At 38.4% G+C, this 22594-nt stretch overlaps 1 protein-coding gene across 1 annotated transcript in view; it reads right to left on the reverse strand.

The window, feature by feature from the left end:
- The window catches only part of DENND2A (DENN domain containing 2A), a gene marked incomplete at its 5' end in the record, with an annotated part of 44589 nt that extends 39367 nt beyond the window's left edge, over nt 1-5222 (reverse strand). Inside the window, 3 exons of the mRNA XM_083366500.1 lie at nt 1594-1721; nt 2267-3466; nt 5137-5222. Of these exons, the coding sequence (XP_083222626.1) occupies nt 1594-1721; nt 2267-3466; nt 5137-5222 (1414 nt within the window). The remainder of the gene's footprint in view (nt 1-1593; nt 1722-2266; nt 3467-5136) is intronic.
- Nucleotides 5223-22594: the final 17372 nt, after the last annotated feature.

The following is a 22594-nucleotide window of genomic DNA, read 5'->3' on the forward strand; positions in this document are numbered from 1 at the left end:
GACAATCAGGGTATTTGTTCACTTGTGGAATTGCAGACTTAAGGAGTCATATCTCTGTGGACCTTACTTGATAACTGTACATTAAAAAAAAGAGTAACAGTAATTCAACCAGAAAGCTACTCAAACTTTTATACCACATGCATTACAGTATTTTCTTAATCTGAATTTGTAAACAGCTGCATTTAAGGAATGAGTATGCATTCAACTTTGCAGAAAGTTGGCTTTAATGCTACACCATGCAAAGGCAGTGTCAGCTTCTATTCACTGAGGGATTCACTGAAATATAAAAAGACCATGACTGCTAAAACCTGAAGACTTCCTCTTCCAATGTTCTCTATCCCAGCCACCCAAAAAAAAAAACCTTCTGAGGACCATTAGGCTGAAAAAGAGTGACTGGTCCAAGATAAGCTTTTAAACCAGGTTCCAACAATTATTGTTCTTTTTTTTTTAAAGAGTCATACCTGAACATAAGTAGCCAGTGCCAACATCATGACTGGATGGCATAAGGGGAAAAGGAAAGGAAAGGAAAATTGAAGAATAGTTTTGGAAGAAAAGATTAAAAATAAAGTGCTGAAGCATGCTGAAAGGAGGAGAGCGTACTGAAGGTGCATTCTAAACTGGAAATGTTCACCGCCCTGAGTCCTTCGGGAGAAGGGCGGTATACAAATTAAATTATTAAACTTCTTATAGGCACAACTCAACAAAGAAGTTGGATTCACATATCATATTAAAAGTATAATGCAATTGGTTTATTTGGGGCTTAGTGTATGGCTTACTGCTACAAGCAAATCAGCCTATTCCAACTTATTCATCAGAGTATTTTTTTTAAAAAAAATCTCTGTTTACTATTATGAGTCAATCAATAAGATGTGCTTTTTGCATATTGATTTTCACATTTTATTCTATGTTGGATTGTGGCTATTACTTTAGTTTAAGCTAAGTATTAAAAACTTGTTTAGAACTCATTAATTATTACATACTAGCAAACTGATGGATCATATATGGATCAGGTTTTACTCAAGGTAGTAGTATGCATACTACTGTATACATGGAAATGTCTTCCTTGCTTTGACATATACATACAACACTGAAATAATGTATTTTTTCCCTTTTCTCATATTAGCTTGTGTTGGCTTCAGCTATTGCTTTCTGTTGACTAGAAGTACTTGCCAGGGTTACAGTTCTGTCATGCACTGTATGTTATTCCTATAAATAAGAGGATATTTCATGCCATAAAAATCCGTTCTAACCTCAAAAATTATGTATATACATGCCCTAATACACCAAGGAGATGTTACTTTAAACATGCAAGTTTTCCAGATGCTGAATTTTGATCAGTCCCAAATAGCATGGCAACACTCATATTTGCAGAAATTAGAGTTCAACAATATCAGGAAAACTGTTGGTGCCCATCCTTATCCTTACGGGGCATTATTGTAATTTCTACCCCTCTGATCTTCTAGAAAACAACTCTATACTGAAGCCTATGGTTTGAAAAATGCCACACACACTTGCACTAAATATTCACACATCCACAGAGTACCTTACAGCACAAAGCTCACAATAGTTGCTCTTCATCTCCAGAATGCCTACCTAGAATATCTTCATAGACGTTTTCCTCTGATAAAGTGCGGGTTAGGGCCATCTTGCTTTGAGCGTACCAATCCACTCGGCCATTCTCAGAGGAGGATTGCAACAAATCTTCAAATTCATAGGACTTTCTAGGGCATTTATTTAGAAAGAGCAGAGAGGTGGTGGGAAAAAAAGGTAGATATCTCAGAAGAAGATAATAAAGCAAATCACTCAAAGTATTACTGGAGAAAAAGTGTATTTTATACCTTTATGTCACAGTAAGCAACCATCAAAAAGTTTTGCTCTAGATCTTAAACCCCCCCCCCCCAGGCTATGGCTTTCCTTTCTCCAACATGTCAAGAGATTCTTACACAGGGCTTTCACTTTGTCTCTAGCTATCTGAAAATATCTGGCTGCTTCTGACTCTCCCCCCCCCACCCTCTTCCCTGTTCTTTAGTCTTGGATTGATTCCCAGAATATCTGCATGAATCCACCTCTCATTCCTTCCAAATCCCTCTTCCAAATCTATCTGTTCATGAAGTTTTTAATTCATTCTCTTAGTCCCACTACCCATGGTATGAGTAAATTTAATAGAAGTATATCCCCATTTCATGTAGCAGAATACATAAAAAATATATTGTTCATTAAAAATAACACTATAAGAGAAACAGATATAATCAATATATAGTAATACCTGTGATCTGCATTAGCCTTAAGCTTTCCATTCCTCAGCCTTCTACTAATGGCTGAGGGGGGAGGCGAGGAAGGCAGAGGAGGGGGTGGAATAGAAGGGAGAGGGGGAAGGAGTCTCTTATTCGGAGCAGGAAGAATCCACCCCACTTCACCTTCGTGTTTAAAAGTCCGTCGGGGCTTAGGAAGCGGGTTGATAAAAGGTTTCTTCTCTGGCAAGCCAGGCTCCATATATACATTTTCTTCATTGTGAGATCTGCATTTCACCCAAGATGGTTTCACCTCTTCCAAAGTCCCAAAGATTGGCTCTCTGGCTTCAGTATCCAAGCCAAGGAGCCACTTACTTACTTCTAGGCAGTTGGTACTTTCCTGGCCTTCTGATGGCTCCTGATCCTCACCTGTCTTCTCTTGCAGACAATGTGGAGAATAATAAGTACCTGGTAGCTGGGGCTGGGCTTCAGCTGACCCACACTTCAAGGCCTGCTCCAGCTTCTTGACCTGGCTCAAGACAGACAGGTTCTCCTTCTGGACTTCCTTCCTACTGTCCTTCAACTCAGTACATTTACCCACACTGAAATTACATTCTTCCTCCCTTGATTTCACATCAGTTTTCCTTACAACATGCTGCCCAGCATTTTTAAAAGTTCCGACATGCCTCTCATCCTCCTTGCTTGGCCCCTTGTAATTTGGGGGCCTCTTATTCTCCACTTCTCTCATTGCAACACTATTCCTAGACATCTTCTCCATTACACCCAAAACTGGACTGGGTTCCTCTTTAATACTTTGGTCCTCCTCCTTCCATGGGGACACCGGAGCTGGAATTTCCTTTTTTCCTTCCCATTCTGAAATCTTGTCCTTGATACTTAAAGGCTTGTTTTTCAAGTTGACTTTCCCAACAGTCCGAAGATTCTGACAGCCACCCATTTGCTTCCTTAGAATCCTGCCGCTTTCCCGCATGTTGAGATCTACTGATGGATCTCCAATGATCATCTTGGGACTTAGCATATTCTGCTGAAAACAGTCCAGTCTTGGATCCAGCATCAATTTCTTTATGGTTTTCAGTGGACTCTCTGCCACAGTATCTAGTTCTGTTTTAGGCAGTAGTTTGGGTGTGAAGGCAAAGCTCTCCGACCAATTATGCTTTGAAAGCCCACCCCAAAATCCTGTTTTTGCAGCTGTATTATTTGGACTTGCAAACCTGATCCTAGGCAAAAAGGGAAAGTGTTACAGGTTGGTGGTATTCATCTTTTCAGTAGAGAAATTTACAGGTTGGTATTCATCATTTCAGTACAGTGTCGTGAGCTGGATTTAATATTTAGTTGAATATTAAATGTATGACACTTTAATTTAAAAGATACAGGAGAGTAGAATTATTAAATAATTTTTCCTGTAATTTTTTTTCTGTCTTCCCACTAATCTAAATTTATCTGCAAAAAGGAGTGCTTTTTTATCTTTTCAGTAAAACATTAACATCTAGCACCTCATTTATTTACCAAAGTGTCCAGTAGCACCTTAAAACAAAACACTATTCTTCATAAATCCGTTTGTTTGATCATACCAAAGCTCATGCCAAAATAAATATATTTCTCATTTGTCAACATAAAACTATTTGGAATTTTTCCCCTTCCCTATATTAGCAGATTAACCTGAGTATGTCTGGAAACTATTCAAAATCCCCTCCTTTCTTAAAAGCCAAACTAGGTAAGATGCTAGTTTTAAGGTCCTAGATGGGTTATCTATATAAAAGAAAATATTTGTATGGACACTACTCATGCCTTTACTCTGAATACCTAGAGCACATGGACTTTAAATATATGTTTAAATTAGAATGAAAACCTTTCTACTTAACAGTTTATTGTATGAGGCTAAACTACCAGAGATGAATAAAGTGCTGAGAGTTTCTTAAAATCTTATCCTCAAGTTAATAGGATTTCGGAAGGAGGGACTATTAAACAGGGGGATTTTAAATTGCAATTGATTACTTATTATTACTTATTATTTTTAAGATTTATATGTTATTTATAGCATATAAAATTATGGTATATTCCCACAGCTTACAATGTATTAGGGATGTTTCATACCTAAATATAAACAATAAAAGCCACAGCCAGAGTAACAGAAAAAGATCAATTTAGCACATGTAGTTAAAACATACTAATATAACAAAAAGCCCTTTGTCCAGTACTGAAATACTAGGGCTTATATTTCTAGCAAAGCTTCCAAAATCCAGGTCAGGGTCTTGGTTCAAATAAAAAAGTTATGAATAAATTTGACTGCCTCTTTTAAATTTTCCCCTCTTCTCCCCTACTTTATGTCCTGGTTAAGTTTCTAAAGCCATGATTAATGACAATAAAACAGAAATAAATAAGGAGAATAGATATTCCGTACCCCCATCCAAAACAATAAAATAAATCCCCTACTGGGGCCTCAGTGAAGCTGAGGTCAACAGAAGGCACTTTGGTTGTAAGTCAGGGCGGTCATTATGTGACCTGACTCAGTTTTATGACCATTTTTACAATGGTTGTAACATGAGTCCCTGCAGTCGTTAAGCAAACCACATGTTCAAATGGACATTTTTAGCCAGAAAACAGCAAAAAACATCATAAAAGGCTATCATGTGACCCTGGGTTAATATAAATGGTTGTAAAGGTGAGTCAATTGCCAAGCACCCAAAATATAACTGTATGACCACAGCGTATGTGTTGTGTCAGTCATAACTTTGAGGAAGGCTTGTAACTAACTATTTGGGAGTCTGTCGTAACTTCAAACGGCTATTAAGTGACTGGTCATTAAGCAAAGACTACTTATATTAAATTCCTGCCTACCCTTCCCTCATTTGGAAATCAGCACAAACAGAACATTAAGAATATTTACCTCTCAGTTTTTTTGCAAATAATGATGTCAGGCTTGCTCTCCACATTGGGGAAGGCACTTCCTGTCATCGTGTTAGCGGCTGGCATGGCTGCAGGCCACCTAGGAAGAAATACATAAAGCAGTACATTCATAAAAAGCTGGGTGCTTTGTCCCGTGATTTGCAGCAGATACTCTTTTACATGTCTCTACGTTCAGACAACTGGGATTTATTCAATAAAATAAGGTGAAAATAAGATCCCTAAATTCATACCGTTACTCATCCCCCTTCTTCGAAGAGCAGTTTTTGAGATGCTATAATTGTTCAGTAGTTGTTTAGGTTGCTTTCTATGAAAACACTTTCCCCCAACTTGGGTTTGTTCTGGGTGGTCCACTGTTTCACTCGCATAATTCTTAGCACAATCATATCTGGGGCCCACAGACTAGAAAAAAAAGCTTTGTTAATTAAAAGCCAGGGACAGTGATTAGGCTCAGATGAAATGTTAGAAACAGAATTATTAACTGTACTGTCACCAATGTAGAAATTGTTTTCAGGAAACAGAATGTAGTTTAAAACAATGAAGATAAGACAGTAATTGATTAGGATCATGTGATCTTTGAGGGTTTTTTTTTAATTCAGCCTCCCTTCTCCCCATTGCTTTTGGATCCTATTCCCCTGCTGGGTAGCATTGGAAAGTTTGCTGCCAACACTCACATAAAGCGGTCTCATTTCAATTATAGTTGTAAAACTAGGTTACTGAGTTGAGTCTCATTCTTCAGACTCAGAAACTAAACAGATTCTCAGCCTGCCCTTTGGGAATTAACAGAAGAGGGCGCATTGGGAAAAGGGGCGTTCGAAGAGATATTGGTGCAGGCTGGGGCAGTTGACCCAGAGTCTGGGTCCGTGGTGGCAAACCTATGGCATGCATGCCACAGGTGGCACGCAAAGCCCTCTCTGTGGGCACGGGCACCATCGCCCTAGTCTGAGGCCTTCAACTGGGTTTTATAAAACCTTTTCACTTTAGGCCTCTGCCACCATGTGCAAAAAAAAGGTTTAATCAATCAATTTCAACTTCTCACGGGGAAAAAAAGATCTCACAAAGTTGGAATTGATTGATTGAACTTTTTAGTCCCACCCAGTCTGCCATTACCACTGCAGCCACGCCCACCCAATGGGCCATGCCCACCCAATTGCCACACCCATCCAATGGGCCACAAACACCCAGTGGGCCATGCCCACCCAGCACCCGACGATACATAAGTGGGTTTTGGGTTGCAGTTTGGGCACTCGGTCTCTAAAAGGTTCGCCATCGCTGGTCTAGGTTAAGCAAGGAACCCATCACTCTGTCTCTCCTCTGCTTGAATTATCTGGCTGAACTCTGGATGGAAAATTGACTACTGCACCGTACTCATGGATTCACCTGAACCTGCTTCAGTGCTTAGCTCTTTGGACTTTGGTTTTTGAAAAATTAAGGTCTTATACCTTTGTTTTTCTGTATGTTTCAAGCAGAACTTTAATCTGCATTTTATTTATCAAATTTATCTGTGGTTCAAGGCAATTCTTTGAGTCAGTAAATACTTCTAGGTTATAGTACAAGCTGTCTGGGCCTATGCAAAGGACTGGCTACCTATACTATGTTGACACCCTATATTTCCATGGGCGGTAGTTGCTCTGTAAGCCAAAGGTCCAACTGAACTGAAGAATTCCTTCCAAAAATGCTTGGAAGCGATGACTGCATCTTGCCAGAATTTCCTTTTTGCAATTTGAACTGGGAACTGGGAATCCAAACAAAATGATGCTAAGTCCTCGCTTACTGATGGTAATTGGGACCAAAAACTCTGTTGCTAAGCAATGTAATCATAAGGCATGATGGCAGTTCTGGCAGCTCCAGTTGCCATTGTTAGGTGAATTCTGCATGATTGCAGCATCCCACAGTAATGTGATCCCCATTTGCAACCTCCTGATGGCTTCCCCATTGACTTTGTTTATGAGAGAAAGCAGGGAAAGCTGCACCTGGTGATCATGTGACCGCAGGAGGTTGTGATGTCATAACTGCAAACCAGTCACCAAGCACCTGAATCACAAACCTGCGGCCACAGGGATGCTGCAACAGCTGCCAATATGAGGACCACTTGGTTAGTGATGTCATAGCATTCAATTGCTGAATGAATGGCTGATAAACAAGGGCTATCTGCATTTGTTAGAAGGAAAATAAATGCTAAAAACACAACTGTTCCAGCATCAATTGTGACATATAGGCAATTTTAACGCAGCAATGTTCTTGTCTGTCCTCCCTTATTTTATGTGGAAGGATCAGATTGCATCTATTCACTAGCATAATAAATGACATCATATTAATCAGTGTGAGATGTATCTTTGTGGGTTTTTTTTTTCCTATTTTCCTTGCTAAAGAGAATAGAGTTTCCAGCTATTCCTTTGGCGGAAGAAATATGAATGTAACCTTCAGGGAAAAAATGCCAGAGAAGCTATTGTGTAAACATTGGATTAGACCAGAAAGAGGTGAGAAAGTGAGAAAGAAGTTCAACATTGCCTTGTCTTGATTCTGTTTACTATAGGTAGGAAGGGGATCTCTCAGACTTTATATAACAACAGAGGAATGATAATTGCACCAACCTTTCAACACCCATTTATATCTACTCTCCTATCCCTGAAGGGTTGCAGAGATGTGTTTGTGTGTAAATCCAAATATCCACTGAGCCAGAGAGCCTAGGAAACTGCATCTTTATAGGACCTTGACAGAATTTCATCTGTCTCATGATTATTAAAAGGATTGGTTACTCTTTAGATAACTAACTGGAGAAAACATGGGGGAGTTAATTTAGCTTAAACAAGCCCAGATTTTCTTGAAGCTAAAACTAATCTCTCAAGGTTAGATGACTGCCTCAGATAACGTGGTTTTGGAGTCCTGCTTTACCCCTCAGCCCCAAGACCTAGCTAAGTATGCTGTATGAATGAACCTGGACATAATGTAGTAATGTTATGAATTCATGATTTGCTATTCTGGAGAGGCTACATATGTCTTGCTATTTTGTTAGTGTTTGGAGAGCTGAAGTTGCCAAGAAAACCTATGAAAATACCATAGATTGAAAGAATACTTTTTGTCCAAGCAACAAACAATACAATTCATAGTACAGCATCTTTTACAGAGCCAGACATTGCTCAAAGGGTAATTTAATTCTTGTGGATTTTCTGCCTGATTGCTGAAAGTGTGCCACAAATGTCTTTTAGCTATTGAATGATTGGCATACTGTTGTGCTAATTGGGAGAAAATGCTGCACTCAGCAAACTCTAACTTCTTTTGAAATCTCTAATAGCACAAGAGGGAGATTGACAGACTCCAGAGAATACTTTAAAAGACATAATAAAACACAGAATAGAATAATAGAGCTGGAAAGTCTTTCAACAACTATCGTAATTCCAAGAAACAACAAACCCACTCTTGCTTCGAAACTTCTCAACAAAGGAAACAGCACTATTTCCCAGGATAGTCTGTTGCTGCATCTAACAATTCAAACTGTTCAGAATAGCCTTCTCCAATTTAGTGCTGTCCAGATGTGTTGGCATTAGAATTCCTATTACTTTACTGCAGGGGTCCCCAATCCCCGGTCCATGGACCAGTACCGGGCTGCGGTATGCCAGCAACCAGGCTGCAAAAACAAGCAAAGCCCCATCCGCAAGATGCAGGCAGCACACAAAACCACACACGCTACAGTCTGCGGAAAAACCTCTCTCCACGGAACCGGTCTGTGGTGCCCAAAAGGTTGGAGACCTCTGCTCTACACACAGCCTGTCCACAGCCAGGGTACCAAGAATTCACACAAATGGATTCTCAGCATATTTACAGGGCGACATATCTTGAACCTTGTATTTGAAGAAAACATTTCCCAATTCAGCATTATTCTTATTGTCATATATTTTAATAAATCAATAAACTTAACAAAACAATTTGTCACATATACACATTTCTCAATGACCTGTAGAAGAGCAAACATCTGCTTTGCCATCCATCCATCAGCATTTCCAGAACTTTATCCACTAGACTAGCACCTCTAGTACCTTTTCAACAGAATTTAGGTATACTTAACTGAATCTCTTGTAATACTTGCATTCACACTTGCCACATTTACTTTTGGACAGGAGAACAATAACAGGATTCTTCCAATTGACAGACACAGATGCACTATTCACACACATAATAAAGTTACACAGCTACTCCCTTTGAACCCTATTTTAACCTCATAACATTTCTCTGGTGTATCATGTGCGGACCTACAATTTTTCAACATAGTCACAATGTATGGCTTTTTCATTCATTCTGGTAGACTCTTACATTTATACTTTTACTATAACTTTGTCTACTTTTTCCCTTTCTTTTCTGCCTGCTTTCCCCCCCCAATGATCCACTTTTTTTACCCCCAAATAATAGTCCATCTAACATTCAAAACCTCTCATTACACTTGTATCCTATACTAATTCTCTTAATTTTATTATTTTTAATAGCATTCTTCCTCCGTGTTCGTACACAGATTCATACTCAAATTATGTACTCAGGACAAACCACAAAACAATGTGATTCTAAACAATCACTTTTTCTAAGCAGATATGTGCTAGTCACCTCTCCTGTTCATTTTTGAGTTTCTGAATGGGCCTATCACTTTTTCTAACTCTCCTACATCATCCCCATACATTCTTTCATGTCACATAATGGGATAAATTTTCCCTTATTCATTCACCATATTGTACAATTTTTCTCAAACTCATCCCTGATTTGTTCTTTATCACCGTTCACTTGAGAATAACATAAAATTATGAAGAGACTTCAGACTCCTACTTTCATATGCATTCATAAATTATGTTGCAGCAATTCATACTTCGACACCTTGATTTACGTATTCTGAAATTTATATGCCATCAATTTCATTTATATGCTACTAATTCCTAATAAACGAAGGCGCCACAGAGACATTAGTTGAGATGGGTGGCTATGAATAAATGAATAATATGAATAAATAAATAAACACACAAACAGTTCTACAACAAAACGCAACTCAACACTGAATGATGTAGCAGTAAGATGATTGTTTAAGTCCAAAAGTCATTCTGGAATAATTTAATCTTAACTGTTTTACAGAAGGCTGGCAAGATAGTGACTTCTTTAATATATATTCTAGCATTGGTGCTATAACATAAAAGCATTATCTTCTCTTTTTGGCCCTCCTTATCTCAAGAAAACACTGGATTAGTAGGATTTCAGACTCACAAAACTGATATCAGCTTTGCAAGGTAGCTCATTCAAAAAAGCAAATCGAGAAGAACTAGCTCTATTTTATTATAAAAGTTAACAGATTAACAGAATCTTGCAAATGTGAAAACGCATATCTCTCCCATTGCCTTTACAGGCCAAGAAACTAGGCAGGATCCTTCTGAAATGTTTGCCGTGCCCATATTGCTTTTGTGAGCTAGGCTGCATCTTGACCAACCATTGCCCTGCCTGTGGCTCTTCCCTCTGTCTCCCAAAGTCATTCCCACATACTATTACACTTATTAAAACAGATATGGATAATAGATGCCAGGTCTGCTTGCTCTTTTCCATACAATCATAGACGAACAAGGTGTTACTCTGGAAAGTCTTTCAGTTTTACCATCAACAAACTAAGATCACAGGTCAACAGTACACAGGATTGAGGCTACCAGATGGACCTGGGACCTGGAGTCAAATTGCTGGCTCTCCTTTAAAAATGACCTGCTTTACTTCCCTGCTCCCGCTTTATCTCCCCAACCCATCACAACCCAATAGGTTCACTTTCTCCATCACCTGGGTTCCATCTCCTAACATGAGCCATTATGCGCCACTTACTCCCTCTTATATAAATGCACACCAAATAACTCTCTCACATCTTCACTCAGAAGGCCAGGAATCAGACAACACCACTCACACTGCCCTCCTACCTTACTACAATCATATATTCGCCACATCTTATCTCATCACTATCGTGGTGGGATCAATCCTTGGCTCCTCCACAAAATTGATTTCCTTGGTATCCTGCAAGCTAGGGAATTTCCTTGGATGGTAAACCCTTTCATTCATAATTACACCTCCACTTCACTTCTCAGCATGTATTTATCCATTCCATGCCATATCTTCCACAAACATTAAAACAGAAAAACAGTAATCTATACTATATGGCTATATAGTAATTGAAATGTACCACATTTGATCCATGTGTTGTTTTGTTACATTTGCTTTTCTTTTTCTTTCATTTTACTTTAAGAAGCAAACAAGCACACAAACAAACAAAAACAGTAAAAACGTGTTATCTTTGAGAGGAAATCAGCAAACCCCTCTTTGAGGATCATCAAAACATACAGTACTTTGTTAATGCAATCTCGTGGTAGCACAAGAAACATGTTGGAAGATTTTACGATGACGACAGCAATGGCCATTAATCTGGAAGCCTTGGGCATTTTTCTGATCTTGTTTGATCACCGAAAAAGGCTCCTAATGAGCTCAATTCATTCCCAGGACAACAGAAGGCAATGTGCGTTGTTGCAAAGGCCAAGGATGAATAGGATCTCTAAAGATTTTCTGTGGAATAATTGGTGCTAGCTGAGGCCACAGATCCCTTGTTCTTCCTAAAGTTAAGTTCTGTTCTACAGCTACAGTGGAAAGGGCTCCTACACCACATACACTGCAAGGGAAGGGAAAAGGTTTCTGCCCCCACTTTCCTTTGAAAAACAGCCCTCCACTTCACCCCCTTCACTGCTTCTCAAGAGCGCATTATGCTAAACCCATGAGCAAAATTGAGGATGGGAGGGAGGGAGGGAGGGAGGGGGAGAGACGAGGGACTTTTCCGTGGTAGGAAAAAAAGTTCATTGTCTCTTACACAATCCTTTTGGAAGGGAGGAATGACCCTGAAGCCTCTGAAGCCCATGAGATCTTGCAGAACCAATCTGGAAGACAGGCAGGAAATAAAAGAGTGCAGCTAGTACTTCTTGTTTGGACACAGAAAGAAATAGGAGTCTCCTCTCAGGAGTCCAAGATCTGAAAGGGTGGAAAAGTGGGGATAAGGGTGAGCTTTCACGGGGCTCCATCTCCCATCATACCTCACAGCCCTACGTGATGTTTGCAAATCAAGAGACTGATGATCAAACCCATCCAACTACACTTTTTACCCTGTATCCAGAAAGCTTCTTATCTAGAATCCCATTTTATTTCTTATAAAATGAGACAAATTATACTGGAGACAAATTCCTTGTGTGTCCAATCATAATTGGCCAATACAGAATTCTAAAAATCATAAGTAAGTTAGTAGCTCCTCTCCCATTACAGACAGAAGGCTAGGGATGGGGAATTCAGCATACTTAAGATCATTTTTGGTAGGTTCATATCAATCAAAGACAAAATTTGAACTAGGGACCCAGTTTAGCCACAGACTCCTTATCAATTGCACTAAGCTTCTGTTCTGAGAAAAAAGAGGGGAAAGTCTGCAAGGGGCCAAAAGGGCAGGTGAGCTTCCAAGAACCTAAATTTTGATAGGGGCAATGCAGTGGCCATTACTACAGGCAAGGGTTGTAAGTCTCTTCATTCCGTAGTAAGGTCATAACTTCAAACAGTTGCTGAGCAAGGACTACCTGTATGTATCACATTCATTCAACATAATATTCTACTAGATTGCACCAGATTGGAAGGTTATACAATAGTTTGCATATATATGCATCAGAACAAAAATAAAGTTTCTTTAAAAACAAACTTTGCTGCAAAAAGAAAGATTCCCCCATATATTTTCCCTATAAGGGGAAGTGGTAACATGTAGTTAATAAAAATTCTTCTTGAAAGAATGTAAGCTTTCTCTCATACTCGTAAGAGACTTGACTTTTTCAAAATTTTAATACATAAAGGGATTTGTTCCATGCAAGTTTATTATTTCTAAATGCTTTTTAGTGTCCAGTGTTCATTTCAGAAAGCCTGCATAGCTTTACAGCTACTTTATATGTTCTGACTGCAGCCCTGAGATAAAACTCAGGACCAAGCAAACTCTCCATCAGATGTTTGGAAAGGAAACAATTTGCAAAGTCAAGAACAGATAATATCATGATGGGGAATCAAAGGAGGAGCAGACAGGCGGCCTACCGCCTTTGGATGGTCCTCCTCTGATATCCAAGGGATATCAGCTGGCAAGAGGGGAGGGGGGCTTGTAAAGCCACAGCTGGATCCTCTGAGCAGCACAATAGTCTTAGGAATGTTAATTAACCCTGCCTTGCAAAAGAGTAGGCACACAAAGCACTACCATCCAGAAGGAATACAAGAAGAAGCCAAGCAGCTGTCTGATTCAATGGATGGTGGGAAGGACACTAAGCAAGAAGAAAACTTCAGAACAGCAAATGGCTGAGCACAACCCCTCACAGGCACGCCTGCTCTGGGTTCCCAGGGCCCCCGTGATCAAGCACTTCCTCTTGTCAGGCAGAAGAAGACCCCGTGATGACCCTTTCCTTCCACACATCAGCTCCTGCCTGGTTTTTTTTCTCTTTTTCCCCCTTCTGAAGAGGCGTTTGTTTACTGTCCTATCGCTGGCATGCAGGAAATAGCCTTGAAATAAGCTGTAATCACCTTTCACCAGCAGCTGCTCTTTGGCTGCTTTTCTAATTTCAGTTCTCCTTTCTTTCCTTCTTTCATATCCTGGTGAACTACTAGCTCCTTGGATGGATTACTTTTCTTTGTAAGGGAAGAATTTCTTTGGACGCTTCCTGGCGAGGCTTTTGGTGTGCACGGGACAGGTCCTGGCTTCATGTCATTTTCTGCACCCTCCCAATATGGAATTTTGGTCCCTAGATTGAACTTCAAGGCCAACATCTCCAGTAAACATGGTTTTTTGGTAAGAACTGCAGAATAACATATCAGGAAAACACCAAGTGTAGGGGGAAGGTTATATGTAGCGTTCAGACAGCAAAATTGAGATTCTTTGAAGACAGCTTTATTTTCCCACCAGCTCTTGTTTATTTTAACTAAGAAAAAAATATATCCAGTACTGTATGTTTAAAAACAAAACAAAATAGTATAGTTTTTTGGCAAGTTTGGCCAAGAAAATGTGCAACCAGGCAGGATCTCCTTTTTCTATTGCTTGCTGTGTATTTTGGGTTGAGAAGCAACTATCTAATAATTTATGCTCCAAAGCAAAACTTTATTCAAACCATTTCAGCTTTACTGAGCGGAGAGATGTTTCCCGGCATTTTGTTATGAGAAAACATATAGCACACTGGAATAAAGATATACAATCTTTCACAGTTTAAATATATATATATATTAAACTAAAAGAAAAATCATACTGAATGCAGGGTGCTGTGAAATTGTCCAAACTTGAAACAAAACTGATATTTATTTCAGTTACTGCCAATCTTTCCTTTAGCCCCCCCCACTCAAATAAATAAAGACAATTTATTTATGATTTATTAATCAAATTTATGTAGGGGCCCATCTCACCAAAGAGGACTCTGGGCCTTGCAAATTAAAGAACCTCTGCAATTGGCATAATTAAACAGGCAGGAAATTCGTAGATCTTCTAAATATAATGAAACTATGCACAATATTGCATCAGTTTTCATAGAAATCAGATGATGCTTGATGGTCCAGAAATGAGCGCATTTTGTTTTCCATTGGTACAAATCCAAAGTAGTGCTGAATATAATTCACTCCTTATCAAACATAATTAGTCCACTTAAACTGACAATTAAGGCCAAGAGGACTTATGGAGTCATATCATAAAACAAGTGGATACCAATCTGGGAAAGTCTGAAGACAGCATTTAAAAACAGCAATATACAGACAATGTGAAACAGGAGTTTGAAAAAATAATATATGTGTTACATATAATTCACAATTAAAAGTTAAAGTCTCCTCTGAGTTATCCATGTTGGCAATTGCAAGGAAATTCTTTTGTCTCTCCTTTTTACAATCTTCCTACTCTTCTGGTATTTTATGGTGATCTCCTATGCCTAACCCTGCTTTGCTTTCAAGTCCTGTCCAGATCCATAATGACTCTGTGGCTTCTCAGGATTTCACATCCTGGAGTCTTTTCCAGTGGAAATTATGGGTAGTTCATTTGAGCAATCTAAAATCCCCCATCATTTGACCTGCATCCTCTTTTTCTATTTACAATGAATATAGCAATCAGTCATATATGCTCGTGCATGTGTGTTTTCCACAACTACTAAAAGTTACTGATCTCCATACTAATTATAAAATGTTCTGGAAGATAGGCCCATATAATGTCTCAGAAAACAAGAAAATAAGTGCTACAGAAAAGGCATTAAGGACATGTTGTGGATCTGAAAGGGCAAATTCTAAAATCTCTCTGCCCATAATTGCAACCCATATTATTGGTAGTTTAATAGTGCAAATAGTTTCAATCAATTCTTATAAACTATATTTGATCTATAAAATACAGAAGACAGAATAACAAGGAGTATTTCAGTCAAAAGGATTAGCTCCATTTAATATTTTTATTAGTGTGTTATGAGATAAAATACAACTAGAAACAAAAGTCAAGAAAGATAAAGAAGAAAGAAGTGCAAAGAAAAACAAAGAAAAAATTGTGACTTCTGACTTTTTCAGTGCATTACTGCACAAAAAAGCTACAACCTCAATCTTTTGCTTTACATTTCTAAATATTTCAAACCATTTCTATAACAACGTCAATTTAGTCATCAAAACCTAAAATCAAAGTTTCACTTTTTCAGTTTCGATCACAAAAACCAGAAGCTGTTCCAAGTATTAACAAAACTAGGTAAATTCTTCTATTTCATTAAAGCAGTCAGTTTTGCCATCTCTGCCCACTCCATCACCTTAACTTCAATTCTAGCTACTATTTTAGAATGTCTGTTGTTTATTTTTATTGATGGAGAACAGAATATCTTTGTTCAGGAAGGGCTTCACAATACTGCATTCTTAGAACCAACACACCAGTACATACTTCTGCTGGTTCCCATCTCTTTTAAATGAAACATATGAAATGGAAACATGGCATAAAGGTAAAGGTTCCCCCGCACATGCGTGCTAGTCATTTCCAACTCTAGGGGCCGGTGCTCATCTCCGTTTCAAAGCCGAAGAGCCAGCGCTTATCCGAGGACATCTCCTTGGTCATGTGGCCGACATGACTAGACGCCAAAGGTGCACAGAATGCCATTACCTTCCCACCGTAGTGGTCCCTATTTTTCTACTTGCATTTTTACGTGCTTTCGAACTGCTAGGTTGGCAGAAGCTGGGACGAGTAACAGGCGCTCACTCTGCTACGCGGCACTCGGGATTCGACCCGCCAAACTGCCAATCTTCTGATCGACAAGCTCAGCCGTCCTAACCCACTGAGCCATCTCTTTTAACCCATCTCTTTTAACTGAAACATATGAAATGGAAAGATGACATACCACAAACCAAAACCACACCATCCAGACCAATTTGTATCGAAGACTGTCTCTGGGGCTCACGGATAATATCAGAAAGTACAGTCTGGAGCTGGTATAGTAATATTAGCTGGAGGTTGGCTCATCTGACCAGAAATAGAGAAAAAATTAATTGGTGTGGTAGAGAGCCTTTCTGGGGGGGGTGTACTTATTTAGCATACAATGGCATACAATGTCAGGGAAATCTACAAATGCTAGACAAAGTGCAGTCCGACAGTCTAATTGCTAGTTCATTCTGTTCGGCACTTGCGTGTCTATCCTTGGTGAACTGCAGGGGGTGAACTAGCTGATTTGCGGTGCTTGTGTTGCTGGCTCTTTTGGGCTCCTCCACAAGTCTCGCCTCAGTTTGCCTTGTGTGGTATTGCCTTGCATCTGGGCAGGTCCAACACCAGCTTCTGTTCTCCATACACACAAATGCAGCTACCCGTGTTTCCTCAAAAACAACCGGGTATTGTATTAATTTTTGCTCCATAAGATGCATTAGGCTTGTTTTCTGGTTAGGTCTTATTTTGGGGGAAATGTGGTACTAAATGTGTCCGTCTGGCTGACAATCTTAACTGGGGCATGTTTTGGGGAAAGGCCTTATATCACAAGCATCCTGAGAAACCACGCTATGGCTTATTCTGGTTGGGTCTTATTTTCAGGGAAATACAGTATGTTTTTCCATTGAAGTAGTACCCATTTATCAGCTCTCAATATTGCATGCTTTCAAACCACTGGGTAGGCAGGAGCATGGGGAGCAGCAGTGGTGCTCACTCCGTCTCTCGAAGCGGGGCTCAAACAACCATTTCTGGCCAGCAGTTCCAGCATCATTAAGTCAATGGGCCATCACATCCCTTCTATCTTTGGGGGGGGGCAGGGTAAGAGAAGCAGACAGGGGAGAGAGGGCTAGAGACAGTTTTGCTGGTAGAACTTCATCAGCTTATCTTTCAGTAAGTGGATGTTTTATGAGTGTCCATTTGCAGCAGTTAATGAACACTTGGGGACAACTATATTGAGAGAACCCCACCCCCATGAACTGCTCTCAGCATTCCAAATATCTATCAGTGTAAAAATGTATTTATTCCAGCATTTGTATAGTATGAGAGCAGAAAGCCTACAGAATACAATCTTGCAATCTCCAAATTTGTTCTCAAATTTTACGATGCCAGAATTCCCTAAGAAATAGTATATTAATTTGTGTGTACACCATGATTACATATTTAGGAGTGTACAGAGACATGGAATTAAAAATGGGGGTGTTCAGGAGATGAATGTTGGTGTAAGTCAATTTTGGCATCCATACTGTATTTTTGTAGATTTAAAATTACAATTAAACAATCCAAGTATTAATTTCATGTTTCCTAAACATGTATGGTGCTTTTCAGGGAAAAAAAATAAAAAAAAAATTCAGATAACTGTTAGAGAGATGGAGGTTAAAATTCAACAGTCAATGAAATACAGGTAGTCCTTGTTTAGTGACTGCCTTGTTTTATCTATCGTTCTGTTACAACGGTGATAAAATATTAGTTAAACCATTTCATCACATCATCACTTGAATTCTAAGGAAACAGATTTGTTTTCCACCTCAAGATTAATAAACAATGAATTTTTTTTTAAAGTGACAAACGAGACAACAATAAGCATCAATGAACAGGACGGATATCCAGAAGGCAATATGCTAACAGGAAAACCAGGAGTAACCCTGGATTCCCATCAGGGAAAACATAAGCCGGAACTCCTTCTATCTCATCCTTTTCTCTATTTTCAGCACTTCCTGTGGCAGGGAAGCATACACAAAACATACTATGTTCTGCGTGCAGAACTGGGGGCCTTCCCCTTAGGAAGCACACACATAGGTCAAAATATCCATTTCCTCTATTGTCACAACAAAAAAGACTTGACCTGCATTGTATAGAATCAGAAGGGGCAGACCCAGTTTCCCAGATGAACAAATATTCTAGCTGGTGGTGTAATGAAAGCTGTTGGTTTTAGGAAACAAAGAAAAGCAAAGCAAAAATATGTACGTGCAGCAAATTTTTCTTCAATCACAGGAAGGTTTAGAAGTTTAATCTATGGATTTATCTGATTGTGTATTTAGATAAAATGGGAAGAGACAAAAGACATCAAACTACTATTTGGCCCTATTTATTTCATGACACCCATTATTGGAAATATACAATCTGAATCTGTGCCTGGGCTCCAAACTCAGAGAGCTGAAACACAAACCTCCAAACATGACATCATGAAAACTGATCACTCTATAATAGATGTATTAGAATACTACGAGCTACATCCAGGGAAACAAATGGCACTAATATTCTTAGACGCTCAAAAGGCATTTGACAATCTTTCATGGCAATTTATGATTCATCAATTACAAATAATGGACTTTGGACAGAATTTTATAAATATGGTAAAAACAATATATAACAAACAAACAGCCAAAGTGATTGTGAATGGAGATTGTACTGAGAGCTTTGAAATAAGGAAAGGCACAAGGCAAGGATGCCCATTGTCCCCTCTGTTATTCATTTTCACTTTGGAAGTTTTAAAACAAAATATAAGCCAAGATACAGAAATTAAAGGGTTGGGGATAAAGGGTGAAACATATAAATTACAAGCATTTGCTGATGATTTAGTATTTATTTTGGAAGAACCCTTGGAGATGATCCCAAAATTGTGGGGGAAGATAGAACAATATGGAGAAAAAGCGGGATTAAAAATAAACAAAGAAAAAACTAAGATAATAGTTAAGAATCTTACGGATAAGCAAAAAAGCTGATTGTCAGAATCAATAGAGGTAAAGATAGTGAAAAAGGTTAAATATTTGGGTATATATTTATCAGCCAAATACTCAACAATAAAAGAAGACAATTATGCAAGGCTATTGAAACAAATAAAGCTAGACTTGGAAAAGTGGAAGAATTTACAATTGTCAATACTAGAAAGAATCACTACAGTTAAAATAAATATATTGCCTAAGATTTTATTTTTATTTCAAACAATTCCGATAAAACTTGAGAAAAAATTCTTCCAAGAGTTGAATTCATTAATTTTGAAATTTGTATGGCAAGGAAAGAAAGCTAGAATAAAGATGAAAATGTTGCAAGATGCTAAGGAAAATGGAGGTTTTGGCCTACCTGAGTGGGCTTTGTATTATCAAGCATCTGTATAAGCAAGGGTGAAAGAATGGATAATGCTTAGGAATAAAAGGTTGTTATATTTGGAGGGACATGACTTACAATTGGGGTGGCACACTTTTTTGTGGTACGGGAAAAACAAAATTCATAAGTATTTTCAATATCATTGTATTAGAAATGTTTTGATAACAGTATGGGAAAAATCAAAACTAAAATACATGTAAAAATCCCAGGGTGGTTATCAACGACGGAAGCTTTCTCACACACAAGTTTGATAGATTTTGAAAAAATTTGGGCATATAAAGATATTTTGAATGCTGATGGGACATTAAAATCGAAACAAGAGCTGGAAAATCAGGGCATCAATATGTCATGGTGGGCACTGTTACAAATACAAAATAGATATGAAAAAGATGTGAAACTGTATGGATTTTATAAAGAACAAACTATTTCATAAGATATTGTTAACTTCTGATGAGAAATTAATTAAGAAAATTTATAATTTTTTGTTACTTTTAGAGATAGAAAGTGAACAAACTACGGTAAATAGACAATGACAAGGTGGACGAAAAACTTTGGTTATAATATAGAATTAGAAAAATGGCAAAAATTATGGGAGAGAAATTATAAACTGACAATGTCAACTGCATATAAAGAAAATTTATATAAAATGTTCTATAGATGGCACCTGCCACCAGCAAGATTAGCAAAAATGTTTAAAAATATGTCAGATAGATGTTGGAAATGTAAACATAATTCAGGTATGTACTATCATATCTGGTGGACATGTGATAAAGTAAAGGCCTATTGGAAAAAAATACATGCTTGGTTAGAAAAAAATATTAGGAGACCATGTAGTATTTAATCCTGAATTTTTTCTATTAGGTATAATACCAGAAAAGATTAATAAGCAAAATTCATATTTGGTTCTACATATTACAACGGCAGCAAGAATAATCTACGCACAATACTTGAAGAATGAAGGAATACCATCAGAGGAAGAAGGAATTAAAAAAATACTGGAATGCGCTGAGATGGACAGATTAACTATGAGACTGAAAGATAAAGAAGAAACAGAATATTGCCAAAGCTGGAATTTATTCTACAAATGGCTAGAGGAGAGAACCAAAGAATAGGATGATTAAGTATTAGCGTTTTTTGAACCCAGATCACACACTGATTGAAAAATTAACATATGTATGTAGAGGAAAAGGGACGCGGTGGCTCAGTGGGTTAGGACGCTGAGCTTGTCGATCAGAAGATCGGCAGTTTGACCGGTCAAATCCCGAGTGCCGTGTAGCAGAGTGAACGCCTGTTACTCGTCCCAGCTTCTGCCAACCTAGCAGTTCGAAAGCACATAAAAATGCAAGTAGAAAAATAGGGACCACTACGGTGGGAAGGTAACAGCGTTCCGTGCGCCTTTGGCGTCTAGTCATGCCGGCCACATGACCACGGAGACGTCCTCGGACAAGCGCTGGCTCTTTGGCTTTGAAACGGAGATGAGCACCGCCCCCTAGAGTTGGAAACGACTAGCACGCATGTGCGGGGGAACCTTTATCTTTACCTTTATGTAGAGGAAAATAATAATAATAATAATAATAATAATAATAATAATAATAATAATAATAATAATAATAAAATAAAAATAGTAAAAATAAAAAAAACTACTTAGAAAACTGATCACTCTAGCAGGGTCTACATGGCTACCTAATGCCTGGTATTCTCTGCAGTATGATCAATTTAGGTTTTTACACAAATTGTTCATTAACAATTCAGTAGGATGCTCTCCTGATTGGGACTATTCAATCTTTTAGTTAGATTACAACTTTCATTAGTCTCAGCCTTGTAACCCAACACATCTGAAGGACAGCAAATTGGAGAGAAACCTTCAATGATTTGGAGTAAAAACATACCTACTCCAAAATGGGTTAAACTTATCTTTCATCTAAACAAAACAAAGCTGAGCTAATAAACGTGTTTGCTTACAGTTGTCTTTTGTCATGAGAAACATCACCAAAGATATTCCAATCTTTTCCTGTCTCTCTGCTAGCTGGTTAGAATTTGTCTCTCCCCTACTCCCTTTTTTCTTCTCTTCTCTATTGATATTTAGACAACACTAAGGAGATTATAAGATAGTCCTATTTTCTCTGTTGTTACTTTTATGAAGGACAATGCAAAACAGGTTTTCCCAACTCTGTACCCTGGGCAAAATGCCACATAAATATATATGAGGTCAGTAGCTCAGTAAAATAATTGAGTAAATATCTGTCTTAGACAGCTGGAGATGTGCACAATGGCCCAATCGTGCTAATTTGACTAGGCAGTTTTGTGCATCCTCAGAAAAGTATAAAATAGAGATACTGTAATGAAACCAAAGGGGAGCAACGTAAGCTACAACCTAATCAGAGGTAACACAATAAACCAGGATCCTTCCATTACAAAAATTAATCCTTTTGGAAGATTAAATTCTTATCATCTAGAATAAAAATAAAGGCTGTCTTGAGTTGAACTGGACATCCCGATGATTCTACGACCACATTTATGCAGTTTTATTGACATCAGTATTCATGTAGTTTGCCAACACCACCTTTTATGATGTGGTTTTGATTTCCCAGTTTGCCTAAACTGCAAATGCTCTTCCAAATACAACCAGGTTCAACCCTGCTCAACTTCCAAGTCAAACAAGACCAGCCAGGTGTTGCTATTTGTTTAGACTTCATGAAGAGTAAAGAAAGACAATCTGGTCATTGTATAAGTCTGCATTGGTTGTTGATAGGATGGGGGAAGAAGTCTGCATAGTTGCACATATGTGCTCATACTAACATCCGGTATCCATACTAACATCCGGTATCCAGGTACATGCATTTGGGTTTTTTGTGACCAA

Source organism: Vipera ursinii (genome assembly GCF_947247035.1).
Source record: "Vipera ursinii genome assembly, chromosome: 6".
Taxonomy (NCBI): domain Eukaryota; kingdom Metazoa; phylum Chordata; class Lepidosauria; order Squamata; family Viperidae; genus Vipera; species Vipera ursinii.